Source organism: Carassius carassius, chromosome 43, assembly GCF_963082965.1.
Source record: "Carassius carassius chromosome 43, fCarCar2.1, whole genome shotgun sequence".
NCBI lineage: Eukaryota > Metazoa > Chordata > Actinopteri > Cypriniformes > Cyprinidae > Carassius > Carassius carassius.
The window spans coordinates 26,592,890-26,609,899 of NC_081797.1; the positions used below are offsets into that span (position 1 = coordinate 26,592,890).

A 17,010-nucleotide genomic window follows, 5' to 3' on the forward strand; every position below is an offset into this window, starting at 1 on the left:
GACCAGGACAACTAGAGCCCCAGATACAGATCCCCTGTAAAGACCTTGTCTCAGAGGAGCACCAGGACAAGACCACAGGAAACAGATGATTCTTCTGCACAATCTGACTTTGCTGCAGCCTGGAATTGAACTACTGGTTTCGTCTGGTCAGAGGAGAACTGGCCCCCCAACTGAGCCTGGTTTCTCCCAAGGTTTTTTTCTCCATTCTGTCACCGATGGAGTTTCGGTTCCTTGCCGCTGTCGCCTCTGGCTTGCTTAGTTGGGGACACTTCATCTACAGCGATATCGTTGACTTGATTGCAAATAAATGGACAGACACTATTTAACTGAACAGAGATGACATAACTGAATCCAATGATGAACTGCCTTTAACTATCATCTTTGCATTATTGACACTGTTTTCCTAATGAATGTTGTTCAGTTGCTTTGACGCAATGTATTTTGTTTAAAGCACTATATAAATAAAGGTGACATCTAGACATTACTCACGGCATTCTATCCATACACAGATTTACAGTAGGCTAAATCTATTTAAAGGGGTCTTATAATGCTCAAATGAATTCTCAAATGGTTCCTGCATTAAATGGAGGCCCACTTTCTGAAATATAAAATGTGCTGTGATTTGTTAGCTGGGCCAGTGTGTGTTGTGATTGGCACCAATCAGAACCTGGTCGGGAAATGTCATGCTCCTTACCATAGCCGCATGCTGTGAGTTTCAGTGTAAATATTGAGTGCAAAATTTCGTATGCCTTCGGAAAGCTAGAGTGTCTCCATTGCCATTCTCTAGTGCAACTCATACAGATCTCGTCCCATTCATCGATATTTTTGATATCTTTATTTATTTATGTGATCATAATCAGATATATCTTAATTTAAAGTATTGGGAATTGTTGAGGAAAACCATTGGATGTCTAACATTATATTTGATCCATTCATTAAATTATTGTAGCAATGCCATGTAAGAGGTGATTTATTTATACTGTTGTTGATTAACACTCATGCATTGTAGATAGTTTAATCTAATTATCTCCCTGTTTTCTGTATTGTTGCCTCTATATGCGTTTGTATTTTACATTTAGTCATTTAGAAGATGATTTTATCCAAAGTAATTTACAAATGAGGAGAATGGAAGCAATCAAAATCAACAAAAGAGCATTGATATACAAGTGCTATAACAAGTATCAGTTAGCTTAATGCAGTACATGTATCAATAGTATTTTTGAATAATATAATAAAAAAAAAAAGAAACTGTTAAAATAGAAAAGAATAGAGCAAGCTAGTGTAACAGATTTTATTTGATTCTGTTATATCTGCATGTCTTTTTAAGCCATTTGGTACTCGCCCGCTCCAGATGTGCTTTTCTGTGCGCTCACAGGCACATCCAAAGTGCACGCTGCGGTCAAATTGAGTTTGTTGCGCTTAAGTGGCCAAATACACACAAAATGATGTAAAAATTGTTGTCCTCGCGAGTATCCTCATAAGCACTGTCAGTTTTTTCTTAAGTTAATGTAAAAAGTTGTGAAAGAAAATGCATTTGTATTAGTATTAGATCCATTAAATTGTGACAGCAGCAGCCTTATAAAGCACTGCCGTCTGTCAATAATGTTAATCAAACAACTAGTGATGGAAATGTTGATTCTTTCAAGAGACTCTAACAAACGGAGTTCATTTTCAGTTCGTTCACAAAAATGATTTGTTCAGATTCGTTCACCTGATTCGTTCAGTGACCATTTATTCATATTACACAAATATGCAAGCAGATGGCAAAAAAAAATTTCTTATGTTATTTAATTAATTAACTTAATTCAACGAAGGTATTGAATTTTTACAATTGATTTATTAAAATGTGTGCATAATTGCATTTAATAAATATACTTAATAAGTTGTTCAGATGAACAAAGCACAAGGTTTTCTTGCATAATTAACATTTTAATGGTTTGGTCAGACAGTTCATATATAACATATTCACATTAATAAATCTGGGATTAAACGTGGAGTTGTGTTCTATATGGTCAATATGAAAACAAGCGTATGTGCACAGTACCTATAACTGCGCTTTGTATCTGCTGTTTGCTGATCAAGATTTACATGCTAAATGGCTGACTGACCCTGTATACTCTCATTCAGTTTATTCAGCTTGTTCACAAATGACATGTACCAGTTCAGTCATTTCGTTCACGAATGAGAAGATCTCTCGATCTCCTTCAGACTCAAACGAAACTTGTTCATTGAAGGGTATGAATGTCACGTACGGTGATACAAGAAACAAGGAGAGATCCAATTGCAGGTGTGAGATTTATTACAAGGGCAAATCCAAAGGGGATAAACAGTCCAGGCAGGGTCAAAACCAGAAAATCCATACACATAGAAACAAAACAAGAACACATGGGAAGAGCAGACTCTGGGAAGTATCAAACATACAACAAGGACTCCGTGACAAAGACTCAGACAGACCAGGTATAAATACACAAAAGGATGATGGGAAAACAGGAGACAGGTGGGGAACAATCAATTAACTAAACAAGGAGGAAGGTGACCAAATAAGGAGACAGGAAGTGATAATATGATAGACACCGTGGAAAAGGAGGACACCTAGTGGAAACCCAGGGAACACAACCCAGACACTGTGACAGTACCCCCCCTCTACGGAGTGGCTCCCAGACGCTCCAAGACAGACACAAAACAGAGACCAGGAGGGAGGCGGACAGGTGGAGGCTCAGGGGGAGGGACAGAGGGTCAGAAAAGAAAAACATGGGGAACAGGCACCAGAATGTAAACACAAAACAGGAAGACCAGAAGGGAGGAGGACCGGAGGAGGTTCAGGGGGAGGGACGGAGGGCCAGACTAACAGAAAGGAACAGGGACAGAAATTAACACAAAAACAAAAGGAAAAAACAACAACATGAAGCACCCAGGGCGGAGCAGAGGACCACCACGTCCTCGTGGTCAACGCCAGAGTCCCCCAGGGCGGAGCAGATGACCACCACGCCCCTGTGGTCGATGCCGGAGTCCAACAGGGTGGAGCAGAAGGCCACCCAGTGACTTGACCTGACTCAGAAAGTTCAACGGTAACCAGCCTTGTCTCTGGACAGTCCATGGTACCTAGCCCTGGCTCTGGAAGGTCATCAGTGACTAGCCCTGACTCGGGAAGGTCATCGGTGACTGGCCCTGACTCTGGATGGTCATCGGTGACTAGCCCTGACTCTGGAAGGTCAGCGGTGACTAGCCCTGACTCTGGAAGGTCAGCGGTGACTAGCCCTGACTCTGGAGGGTCATCGGTGACTAACCCTGAATCCGGAGGGTCCACAAGCACCTGACTAGCCTCTGGAAGGTCAACCGGAACCTCACTCGACTCTGAAAATTCAACAGTCACCTGACTCGACTCTGGAAGGTCAACAGGAACTTGACTCGACTCTGGAGGGTCAACAGGAACATGACTTGATTCAAGAGGAACAGCTGGAACATGACTCGACTCTGGATGATCAACAGGAGCTAGCCCTAACTCTAGAGGGTCAACGGTAACTAACCCTGACTCTGGAGGGTCCACAAGCATCTGACTCGACTCTGGAGGGTCAACTGGAACCTGACTCGACTCTGGAGGGTCAAGTGGAACCTGATTCGACTCTGTAGGGTCAACTGGAACCAGCCCTGACTCTAGATGGTCGACGGTGACTAACCCTGACTCAGGAGGGTCCATGAACACCTGACTTGACTCTCGAGGGTCAACTGGGAACTGACTCAACTCTGGAAAGTCAATGGGCATCTGACTTGACTTTGGACTGCCTGTGGAGATGTGAGACGCCTCGGCTTCGGACACCACCTCTGGAACGGCCTTGGGCACTGCCTCGGTAACGGCCTCGGGAGCGGTCTCGGGCACCGGCTTGGCCTCCGGAACCGCATCGGGCACCGCCTCGACCTCCGGAAAAGCATCGGTCACCGCCTCGGCCTCCGGAACAGCATCGGGCACCGCCTCGGCCTCCGGAACAGCATAGGCCACCGCCTCGGCCTCCGGAACAGCATCGGTCACCGCCTCTGCATCGGGCAACGCCTCGGCCTCCGGAACAGCATCGGGCACCGCCTCGGCCTCCGGAACAGCATCGGTCACCGCCTCGGCATCGGGCAACGCCTCGGCCCCCGGAACAGCATCGGGCACCCCCTCGGCCTCCGGAACAGCATCGGGCACCGCCTCGGGGACGGCGACGGCCTGCTCGGGAACGTCCTCCTGGAAGGCAGCGGCCCGCTCGGGAACGTCCTCCTGGATGGCAGCGGCCTGCTCAGGAACATTCTCCGGACTTTGAGGAATGGTAGACGTCTGTCTCCTCCTCCTCCGCCCTCTATGATGGCGAGTCGGTGGCACCTTGTCTGGAGACTCAGGCGTTGAGTCGGCCATCTTTTGCTGTGGCTCTGAGCTGGTGGCCATCTTGTGCTGTGGCTCTGAGCTGGCGGCCATCTTGTGCTGTGGCTCTGAGCTGGCGGCCATCTTGTGCTGTGGCTCTGAGCTGGCGGCCATCTTGTGCTGTGGCGCTGGGCTGGCCGCCATCTTGTCTGGAGACTCAGGTGTGGTTGCTGCATCCCACTGAGCACGATGGCACAGGTAATGGGTAAACCCCCAAAAGTCCAGGATCTCCAACCCCTTCATCTCCCATTGAGGCAAAGGGTCATCCAGGCAATCATTAAATAAGACCTTCAGTGCTGCGTCATTATACCCTAATCCGACCGCCAGGGTCCAAAACAATTGTGCCAGGCCACCCACCTCACTCCCCCTTTGACGAAGGGTGGTTAAGTTTCGGAATCTCCCCCTCCGTTCCTCCATGGTGGCTGGGGAACAGATTCGAAATCCCACACCGCTGGATCTAGGCATGACGGAGTCCTTCTGTCACGTACGGTGATACAAGAAACAAGGAGAGATCCAATTGCAGGTGTGAGATTTATTACAAGGGCAAATCCAAAGGGGTAAACAGTCCAGGCAGGGTCAAAACCAGAAAATCCATACACATAGAAACAAAACAAGAACACATGGGAAGAGCAGACTCTGGGAAGTATCAAACATACTCCGTGACAAAGACTCAGACAGACCAGGTATAAATACACAAAAGGATAATGAGAAAACAGGAGACAGGTGGGGAACAATCAATTAACTAAACAAGGAGGAAGGTGACCAAATAAGGAGACAGGAAGTGATAATATGATAGACACCGTGGAAAAGGAGGACACCTAGTGGAAACCCAGGGAACACAACCCAGACACTGTGACAATGAAGGGCGTATTCATTCACTACATTCAACAAATCACATGCTACATCACATCTCTTACTCAAAGGCTATTGGCTCAAGTTTGAGTAATACTTTGACAGGCTGAAACAGTTCAAAGATCTACCTGGTTCACTGAGCTGCACATGCACTGCTAATAGTGCTGCCTTGCTTTGGAGGGAGAAATTTCAGAACGAGAAATATGAGTCAATGGACTACGTGAAAGACAACGATTCGTTCACCTAAAAGATTTTTTCAATAAGTACGATACTTTCATGAACAAAACATCACTACAAACAACAAAAGACAGATAAAATCCTTACTTCTCTTGACTAAATAAGGTTTTGTTGATTTAATGTTTATTACATTTCTGTAGCCTATTTAAAAAGTTCATATTTTAGAAAATTACATTAATATTTCCATCATTAATGATTTATCTTATCCACCCACGACCCGACCGCAAATAATCAGAATGCATTTTTTTTTATTACCTGACCCAACTGACCCAAAGGGTTATCTGCTGCACCCGCTGATGTAACTGCCATCCACGCATCACTAGTGCACATTGATCCGAGGAAGGTTGATGCCGTAAACAACTGGCCTCAACCCACCCCAGAGAAGGTGAGTTTTTGGTGCAGAGGTGCAGAGTTTTTTTTTTTTTACTCGTTTTAAATTATACATAACCTAACAGCCAGGTCACAAAAATCTCAAAGCAGACATTCTTTCCCACCTTCACTAACCTGATCCATCCCAATAATGCCCAGAAGCCATTCTCTCTCCTTTAGTATTCGTGTGTCAGCTTGAATGGGCCCTGGATGACCAAATTCTGCCACTCTGGAGGAATCTGCTCTGCTGGGAGGTCCGGAAGGGAGGAATTTTGTATCAACTGATCTGCACTTAGCTCTTTTGAACTCCATCCACACATCTCTGGGATCGGGACACCCACGAAGTCATGGCCTTATGGTTAGAGAGTGGACTTGTAACTCAAATACTGCAGGTTTGAGTGTTGTACCGGCAGGGACTGTACCTGGGGGGAGTGAATGTACAGAGCTCTCTTCCACCTTCAGTACCACAACTGAGGTGCCCTTGAGCAAGGCACCAAACCCCCAAGGTTCCCCGGGTGCCACAGCAAAAAATGGCTGCCCACTGCTCTGGGTGTGTGTTCACGGTGTGTGTGTGTGTGTGTGTACTTTGGATGGGATAAATGCAGAGCACTAAATCTGAGTACTGGTCACCATACTTGGCCACATGTTCATTAGAAAAGGTAGCCAAATAATTATCTCGCTTATTTGGAACCAATACATTTAGGGGCAGCTGTGGCCTAATGGTTAAAGACTTGGACTAGTTACCTGAAGGTTGCCGGTTCAAGTCTCGGTGCTGGCAGGAGTTGTAGGTGGGAGTGAGGGAATGAACAACACTCTCTTCCACCCTCGATACCCATGGCTGAAGTGCCCTTGAGCAAGGCACTGAACCCCCAGTTGCTCCCCGGGTGCTGGACATATAGCTACCCACTGCTCCGGGGGGGTATTCACTGTGTGTTCACTTCTCACTGATGTGTGTGTGCACACTTGGATGGGTTAAATGCAGAGCACCAATTCTGAGTATGGGTTACCATACTTGGCAAATGTCATGACTTTTATACTGGTGGCCCGTAATGGCTCGGAACCTCTTCCTGCTATGTCTGGGAGAATTATCCGTGGAGAATCTGAGAATTATCCATCTACATCAGTCTTTGCCATCACATTCACTCCATGGATGGTCCCATCTTGGAATAGACTTGCTATGGATCTTCCATCCTCCAATGTGTTCACCACCTTCTTAGTGGACTCCACTCTTCCTGTAGACTGGTGAGCCTTCTGAAGTACCTGCAGTTGACTACTGGTTCCATGAAAGTGAAAGGATATGGGACTCTGCACATCTCAAGCTACAGTGTCCGTCACACAACGGCTCACACATACCAACCGGGTGACCAAGTCTGCCTCTCCACTCGGGACATTTTTCTCCAATCACCCAGGAGAAAGCTGAGTCCTCAATATATTGGTTAATATAGATTAAGTAAAGGACTGTTATATGTGCGAAGAAAATATAAAAATACAAGAGATTTAGTAAAATAAAGTAGCTACAATAACCATTTATGTTAAAACAAAAATACAACAATAAAAAAAAAAAGTCTGTTTTGAGACTACTTTTTAAAAGTGCATAATGATAACCTTTGACAACATTTAATTCAGGTGTGAAAGTAATATCTATAGCGCATGAGCCCAGAGAGTCCCGGACTCTTGCGAATTCCCTAATTATAAACAACAAAGCGCAGATGTATAAGTAAGAGATTCTTATTTTCACAGTTTATACAGCTTCAGTGATTATAATGATAGTTTTTTTTTTTTGAGAGTGCTTAAACTTGCGATAGATCAATGTTATTGATAATGTCACTCTCAATAATTTATTTGCTGTTTGAATAGTGGTGGAAAGCAAACATCATATAATTATAAATTTCTGATGTTATTATTAAATTGTAATCTCATTAAATACAAATTGGGTCCCATAAAAATTATTTGGCCTACATGACACCCATGTCTGGTTCTTGCCTAAAAAGATGTGTTTATTTAATACATTTGGCTGCTTTTAGCCTTACCCTGGAGTTGGTTCACCATCCACTTATATAGAAGATGTTTGAAAGATAATAATAATAATAATAATAATAATAATAATAATGAATTTAATTTATAAAGCACTTTATAGTTTAAAAAAATCTCAAAATGCTACAATACGGCATAATAAAACAAGGCAATTTAAACAAAACAATGATTTTAACATTAAAAGGTTAAAAAAAATTAAACATTAAAAGACTTTTTAAAAAGGTATGTTTTAAAATCAGTCCTTTGTGGGGCCCTCAGATGTTCAGGGAGGGCATTCCACAGGGTAGGAGCGGTGGCACAGAAAGCTCTGTCACCAATGGTGCAAGTCTTAGTCCTTGGGGGAAGGAGCCTATAAGTGTTTGTGGAGCGAAGGGAATGTGCTGTGATCTGTGGTGTGAGTAGTTCTTGTAAGTAACTGGGGGCATTTCCATGGATACAATGACATGTGAGGAGGGAAACTTTGTACTCTATCTTGGCTGGAATAGGAAGCCAATGTAGGGATTGAAGGATTGGTGTGATGTGTTCATATATCAGGATCCGAGCTCCAGTGTTCTGAATGTTCTGAAGTTTCTGAATGCTCTTGGCAGGGATCCCGATGAGAAGAGCATTACAATAGTCCAATCTTGAGGAAACAAAGGCATGGACAAGTTTCTCAGCGTCACGTAAAGTTAATGTGGGACAGAGTCTGGCAATGTTTCTGAGGTGAAGAAATGATGTCTTGCAAAGTTGCTTAATGTGAGACTCAAAGGTTAAATGAGGATGAAGCCTGTCACCAAGATTTGTAACTGATGATGATAGTGGAATGAACTGGCCAGAAAAAGTAATGCAGGTTATGGTAGATGTTCTGATCTGATGTGCAGAACCAATGAGGATTGCTTCGGTTTTTGAATTGTTCAGTTGGAGAAAATTATGATTCATCCATGTGCTTATTTCCTCTAGACAGGCAGTGATTATGGATAAAGTTGATGGTGATGAGTGATTATCCATTTTTATATAAAGTTGTGTGTCATTAGCATAACAATGCAATGAAATTCCTAGACGACGGATGACTTTTCCAAGAGGAAGCATGTAGAGAGTAAATAAAATGGGTCCAATAATTGAACCCTGTGGAATCCCGCACCCAACAACATGCGTACAGGACCTTGAATTTCCCATGTCCACAAATTCAGACCTGTCTGTGAGGTATGACTCAAACCAGCGCAAGACATTATTTTTAAGTCCAATGGAGTGATGTAGCCCATTAAGAAGGATGTTATGATCAATGGTGTCAAATGCTGCTGAGAGATCCAGGAGGATAAGGAGTGATGGTGAGCCAGCGTCAGCTGTCATCAGCAGATCATTTGTGACTCTCACTAAGGCTGTTTCTGTGCTATGGGCGGAGCGAAAGCCAGACTGAATCTTTTCATAGATATTATTGTATTTGAGGTGGTCCTGAAAGTAACTAGCAACTACTTGTTTCAGAACCTTTGAAAGAAATGGCAGGTTGGATATGAGCCTATAATTAACAGGAGATTTAGGATCAAGGTTGGGTTTCTTGAGTAGAGGTTTAATTATAGCCATTTTAAGAGCAGGGGGGACATGACCAGTGTGGAGGGACTTCTTTATAATCATGGTGATAAGTGGACTAAGAGCAGGAATGTTTGTGTTTACCAGTGCTGTAGGTAGGTGGTCGAGGGCACGTCAGATTGTGTAACTTCTGGAAAGCTGCCTCTCTGTCTGGTATTTCCAGACTGCAGCTTGTCAGTTAGAACAGATAACGGGGAGTGCACAGCAAGAGATGAACGAATTTTGGCTATTTTTGACCTAAAAAAGCCATAAATTCATTACAATCTTCTTCTGAAGCTCCTGTGAGCAGAGCAGTTTGTGGTTTGAGAAGATGATTTATGGTGGAGAACAACTGTTTGGAATTTCCATGACTATTTTGAATGATGCATGAATAATGCTCTGACCGTGCAACTTTGATAAACTTTGAGTAAGATTTTTGGTGATCCCGATAAGCCAGCTTGTGAACGATAAGTCCAGATGCTATGTACTGCCGCTCCATGGCACGTCCAGCTGCCTTCATTTTCCGCAGGTCACTTGTGAACCAGGGAGCCGAGCGTGAGAACGAAATTGTTCTAACTTTAATGGGTGGCTGAGTTTCATTGTAAAATCCCACAGATTCAGTAACTGATGATATATTTACAAATTGCAGGTTTTGTAGGCTTAAAGTCAGGTTTTGTGTTAATATTTTTAAGATTTCTAATACCCATTACATGCTTTGGTTTAGTATAGGAACACAGAAAAGGCAGCTCCACGGAAATAGATACACCCAGATAATACACAGTTGGTGGACCTAGAGAGCAGATTCAGTAAAAAGTCCAGAGTGTTCCCCTTAATATGTGTAGGGACATCGACATGTTGTCTGAGGTTAAGGCATTCCAGTAGCTGAGGCAAATTGACAAGTGGAGTTGTTAACATGTATATTAAAATCTCCAAGTATTAATATATTTGATGAAGTTGTACAAAAAGTTAAAAGTAAATTTTATAACTCAGAGATGAAACCCGTGTTTGTTTTGGGAGGTCTGTAAATTAGTAATACTGTCGTTGGGAAGGGGGGCTTACAACTAAATGCCAGACATTCAAAGGAAGACAGCTCAGATTAAAACAAGCATGGATGTATAGGAGTCTGACTGCCTTAGTTGTTGTTGTGACTCTATGACTCGCATGTTCCTCGACATTTATCAACTGATCCGCATTGCAATTTGACAAAAATCTGGTCAAAATTCATCTGGTGTACTCCAGCCTTGACACTAATTTCAAATGTTTTAGGTCAATTATTTTTACTTAATCCTCTGCGGCCTAAATAGGTTTTGGTGCCCGGTAGAAGTTCTGACATGCCCTGACATTTGTATTCTTATCAGTATCTTAAAAATACATTAATGTTATTTATATTTCAATCGTACATGGTGTAGAGACCAGAGAGCTTGAAAGGGCATCCGAAAAAGCATTAGATTCTGATAGTTGAAGCAAGTCCCTCACAGGAATGCAAGAAGTATGGTAATGCGAAGCGGCATCTGAAACAAGCAGCATTAGATTCTGATAATTGAAGCAAGTCCCTCACAGGAATGCAAGAAGTATGGTAATGCGAAGCAGCATCTCATTCCCTCTGGGAACCAGGGTTTCATATGCAACCTAGAGATGTTCCCCTTCAGCAACTTGAGCTGTGTCAAAACACTTTGGGGAATGAGTATGCCCATGCCACCATACTGACAAATGCCTGTCTAGTGTGAAATCATGTACCACTAAGACAGAAGCACTTGAAATTTTCTGGAACTGCTTCACAGTGAGTGACTAGCATTCTCTCACTCTCTTGACTGCCGTGAAGATCGACTCAACCTGAACAGAAGAGGTGCCTGCATCATGGTTGAGTTCCACACTACGCCCAGACCAGTCCTCAGACCTGATTTGAGACATAACCTGTTTGAGCGTGAGCATTCTGAACTTGAGTCGCATATTTGAGTAGTTCTACAAACACGTATCTAAAATCAGACGCAACCCCCCATCCTTCTTCAGAACGATAAAGTACTGGCTCTAGAACCCAGACTCTCTGTCAAGAGGAGGGACCACCTCATTGGCCTCCTTCCTCAAGAGAGTGTCTACTCAGCAGGGGACCTCCTTGGATGTAGCAAGCCTTTCATGACCGCTAAGCTAATTGGTGACAGGAGAACCACCTCTCACTCAACATCGACAAGACCAAGGAACTGGTGTTGGATTTAAGGAGACAGAACAGAGAACAAAGACCCATCACTATCGACAAGACACCTGTGGAGCGGGTAAGCATCTTTAATTTCCTCGGCATTAACATCTGTCTCACCTTGTCTACACACACTGACGCAGTACTGAAGAAGGTACATTAACGCCTCTTCTTCCTGAGATGGTTTGGGAAGTTTGTAATGAGCCCCAGCATCCTCAGAACATTCTATACTTGCACTATAGAGAGCATCCTGATGTGCTGCATCACTGCCTGGTTTGAAAATGGCACCGCTGGCAACCTCAAATCTTTGAAAAGGGTCATGTGAACTGCCAGTCACATTGTTGGAGGCTAGCTTCCCTCCCTCCAGGACATCTACATCAGGCAGTGTATAAGGAAAGCCCGGAGGATCATCAGTGACTCCAGCCACCGTCCCACAGACTGCTCTCTCTCCTGCCCTCAGGAAGAAATTGTGAAATCTGCTACCACTGTATACCATCCAATGTACATCCTTGACACTTTCTGTATCCAGTTCACGTACAATCTGTTCCAATGTAGCTTACTTTTCTATGCATATATGTTGCATAATGTAGACTATGTACATACTGTGTATAGTGTATAATTGTAGTGGAAATTGTATGTATATACATACAGTATTGCGTATAATGTGTAGTGTTAACTGTAAGTATGTCTAATAGTACACTGTGTGTACTAACTATATGTACAGTAAATCATGGTTCTACTGCCGCCTGTGCCGCCACTGGTGCTGCCACTGCCGTGTCTGCAAAGTGCATTTGCAGCTTTTGACCGCTGAGTGGCGCTTTAACCACCAGGTTATCAAACAAGCGCATCAAAGCACATTTTCAGCTTTGCCTCACTGATGTGTTACATTTGATATTTATCTAAATCATTGAAACTGTAAAGAATGGACGGATTAATAAAAACCTCCTTGTTTAAACTCAAGTTCTCTCATTATAATAAACAAAATGCTCACAATGTAAAAAAGAGCTTCATTAATTGACAACTTCAGTGATTTTAGTGAAGTTCAGTGAGTCTTCCTTACTTGCTTTCATATAATTTGAGTAAAAAAATTAAATAAAATAATAATAATAAATAAATTGCAGCCGCATTTAAATGTAGGTTTGTATATTATTCCGTAAAATATCAGTACAAGATTTGTGGCGGGCATGATGCTGCATTTATTCTTATTTGTCTACATATTTTATCTTCATTAAAAATCTTGTTTGGTTTTATTTTGGATAATTGCATGTAAAACAAATGATTTACTTTGTAATGCATATTCAAAATGTGAGTTATTATTCATATTCAAATGTTTGTGCGAAAATTATTAATGCGCATGCATGACAGTGAGGCGTCCTCTCGTTCATGTGAATTTTTTCCTGATAATGAAATAACTGAAAATTGTGGTGTCTCACATACACGAGAAATAGATCTACAGAAAGCTTAAATTGTCTTTTAAACGAATCAATTCAATACGAAAGCATTATGCAATATGTGAAGGTTGCGTTTCTCTCTACATGCGCGTCCATGTGGAGAGAGCCAGCACTGTGAATTTCATCTTTCAGCCGACAAGAAAACATTTGTTTATTAATAAATAAATAAACTGTCTCCTTTTTCACAGTTATTAGGCTACTTCTGCCTGTGCTTTGTGGCAAACTTAATGCACATGCTTGAGCGGAATGTATAAACGCTGTATTATAGATGTAAATTTAATATAAACCTCAGATTAGCTGAATAATGACAAATGAACGACTAGTAACTAGAAAAATCTTACATGGGGGCAGACCTATTAAATAACCTCTAGACATCTCTGTTATAGTTTTTAAAGCATTTTATACACGTTTGCATAAATTCTCCTTCAGAACTGTCCGTAATGGAGAGAATCTTAAACATTGTTTTTTTCCTAAGAAACACAAAAACGAAATTTGAAGTAAAATTTATATTTTATGTTTTGAGAATGGCCAGCACTTCTCTGCAGATATTGTGCTTCTGGTTTGTGCATTTTAAATTACATAAAGTCTACAAAATATAATGTCTCCCAAAACTCTTTTTTGTCACGTCTGTAATGCATGTGCATGTGTTTGAAGTGGATCAAACCTTTCTTTAAAGTTGTCCTAAAACCTGCTCTACAAGTTGGAAACCCTCATAAGACACTGTCCATATGAAAGAGCAAGAAATTCACACCTTTATTTCGATCCCCACAAGCTATACAGAACTACTCCAATCCCCAACCCTCTCCAGCTGAACTGAACTCAGTCTGTTTTTTGGCTGCAATGGAGGGACTGAGAGCTCTCGGACTTAATCTAAAATATCTTAAACTGTGTTCTGAAGATAAACAGAGGTCTTACAGGTTTGGAACAACATGAGGGTGAGTTATTAATGACATAATTTTGACTTTTTCAATGATTGTCTTCGGGACAACTGTCAGATCAGCAGTCTTCCCCAAGGAGAAGAACTGGATGGATGCCCAGTGGTCCAAAGTCCTCTTTTCAGATGAGATCCAGTAAACCAAAGTCCTAGAGTCTGGAGGAAGGGTGGAGAAGCTCATAGCCCAAGCAGCTTGAAGTCCAGTGTTAAGTTGGAGTCTACAACGTGTGATGATTTGGGGTGCAATGTCATCTGCTGGTGTTGATCCATTGTGTTTTTTGAAAACCAAAGTCACTGCACCCATTTACCAAGAAATCTTGGAGCACTTCATGCTTCCTTCTGCTGACCAGCTTTTTGAAGATGCTGTTGATGATGTTGTCTGTGGTTCAGCAAATTAATTGACATGTCTGGGTGTGGTGGCTCTTGATGGCTTGACCCCAGCCTCAGTTCAATCCTTGTGAAGTTCACTCAAATTCTTGAATCGATTTTGCTTGACAATCCTCATAAGACTGCAGTTCTCTTGGTTGGTTGTGCATCTTTTTCTTCCACACTATTTCCTTCCAGTCAACTTTCTGTTAACATGCTTGGATACAGCACTCTGTGAACCGCCAGCTTCTTTGGTAATGAATGTTTGTGGCTTACACTCCTTGTGAAGAGTGTCAATGATTGTCTTCTGGAAAACTGTCAGATCAGCAGTCTTGCCCATGATTGTATAGCCTAGTAAACCAAACAGACCATTTTGAAGCCTCAGGAAATCTTTTCAGGTGTTTTGAGTTGATTAGCTAATTGGCATGTCACCATATTCTAATTTGTTGAGATGTTTTGTTAAATGTGAGCCAAAATCATCACAATTAAAGAACCAAAGACTTAAACTACTTTAGTTTGTGTGCACTGAATTTATTTAATACACAAGTTTCACAATTTGAGTTGAATTACTGAAATAAATGAGCTACCTTTAGTGCTCCACATGCAGGTTGTTCTACCTCATTTTCTTGATACAGCTCCTTCTCCCAAGTCTCTCTATTTCCTCAATGAGAGCGGACCAACAGGGCATCAACGTTAATGTGGCTAGACCCAGCTCTGTGTACTACTATGAATTTGTAGGGCTATAGTTCTTCTAGCCACTGGGCCTCTTAACCTTCAGGCTCCTTAAAGGACATTGACCACTGAAGCGCCACATGGTCTGTCCTTATCGTGATTAGTACACCACACAGGTAGTATTTGAAGTACCTTACTACCATTAAAAACAGCTGTTAGCCAATCATAGCAGTGGGCGTTTACTTCCGAATCTACATGCCTATTTTAAACAGAACGTTTCAATAAAGGGGGTCAAAACAGGACAGTGTTTATAAAAGATACTTAAATGTCCTACTTGATCTTATTGCCAGATTCTGGTCCGTCTTGTCAAGCGCTACAAGAGTTTCTTGTTTGCAGTTATTGCCTCTGAAGACTGTATAACAAAACATTAGTTTAGAGTCCTATATATATATATATATATATATATATATATATATATATATATATATAAAAACAAAATATATATTTATAGTTTTATTTTATTTATTGTATCATTATTACTATTATTTAAAAGATATTCTGTTACAACAAATATCAACAGTATTTTTTAAATTGAATATTAAATAGACTAATACTAATAAGTAACGAATTAGTAAGTAATTACTTTAGTCAAGTTAAAAGAAAATCTGAGTTTTGTTTTTTTTCTCTGCTTTTATGTTTGTTCTGCTTTCTTTCTGGTGGTTTTTGTTGACTCATGCTTTAGTTGTTTTTCATTTCTATCATTTTTAAACACTACATTTTATTGTCCTGCTAAAATGTGCTAAAAGTAACTAAATCCAGACATATTTCAAGATTTAACTTTCTCTCTAGTAAAGATGTTAGAAGCTTTATTAGTGATTTTTACTGACTGTTGCTTTAAAAAGGGTTTTCCTTTCAATAAGTATGTATTATTGATGTACACATTCTTTTCTCTTTCTCAATCTTTCTAAGGTATGCCATGGCTCGATTCAACTACTACTTTGAAAAGAAGCAAGAGTTCTTTGGAATGAAGCTTCCTTGATTCTTCTACCACCCTAGTGCAAGAGGTTCTGAAAGAGCCTATCCATCCTAATATCACACATATTCGTCCTATATTTAGTTAAAGAATGAACAATGATCATATTGATTTGTAGGACTGAAAGTTAACAGACATTTGTTTTCCTGTTACAACCCATTCTTACGCATTTGGAATTACGAAAAAGGTATTGTGATCAAGGCATATAGGTTGAGATGTTAAATACATAAATATTTATACATATTGTATAAAAAAATATAAAATATAATTCAAATAACCCAGTAGATCTGTGGATCTCAACCCTGTTCCTGGAATACCCCCAACACTACATATGAAAGTCTTAACTTTTGCCAACTATGGTAACCCATACTCGGAACTGGTGCTCTGCATTTAACCCATCCAAGTTCACACACACAGCAGTGAGTAGGGAACACACACACACACCGTGAACACACCCAGAGAAGCTCAGCATCTTGCTCATGGGCACTTAAGCCATGGGTACTGACGGTGGAAGAGTGCTGTTCATTCATCCCCCCACCTACAATGTCAGGTTACAAGTCCAATTCTCAAACCATTAGGTCACAGCTGCCCATATTTTAAATTTCTCTTTTGTCTGTACCATGTATTTAAGCTCTTAGATTATGTACTAATGAGCTAATGACCTGAATCAGGAGTGAATTAGTCCATTAACGGCAAGTCATTTCACTCAAGGTAATATTTGAAATGCCTCTAGGGCAACTATTTCAGTCATGCAAGTACAGCTCCCATCTTCTTGAATGGGGAGGCATCACAAAAGAAAGAAAAGATTAAAAAAAGCTGTTTACCAAGTGTAAGATTAAGTTTTATATTTGAAAGCACTGATGAAATCTGAAAATAACTCTCTCATAAATTTAGTTTAATTATTGACTGCCTCTTTTATTTAGAAGACCC

The 17,010-nt window shown here is 41.4% G+C and overlaps 1 protein-coding gene across 1 annotated transcript in view; it reads left to right on the top strand.

Moving 5' to 3' along the window:
* Nucleotides 1-16,128, top strand: part of zgc:113516 (uncharacterized protein LOC541449 homolog) — a 123,485-nt gene extending 107,357 nt beyond the window's left edge. The window contains exon 8 of the mRNA XM_059536382.1: nt 16,017-16,128. Coding sequence (XP_059392365.1) covers nt 16,017-16,086 — 70 coding nt within the window. The 3' untranslated portion in view covers nt 16,087-16,128. The remainder of the gene's footprint in view (nt 1-16,016) is intronic.
* The last annotated feature ends 882 nt before the right edge of the window (nt 16,129-17,010 follow it).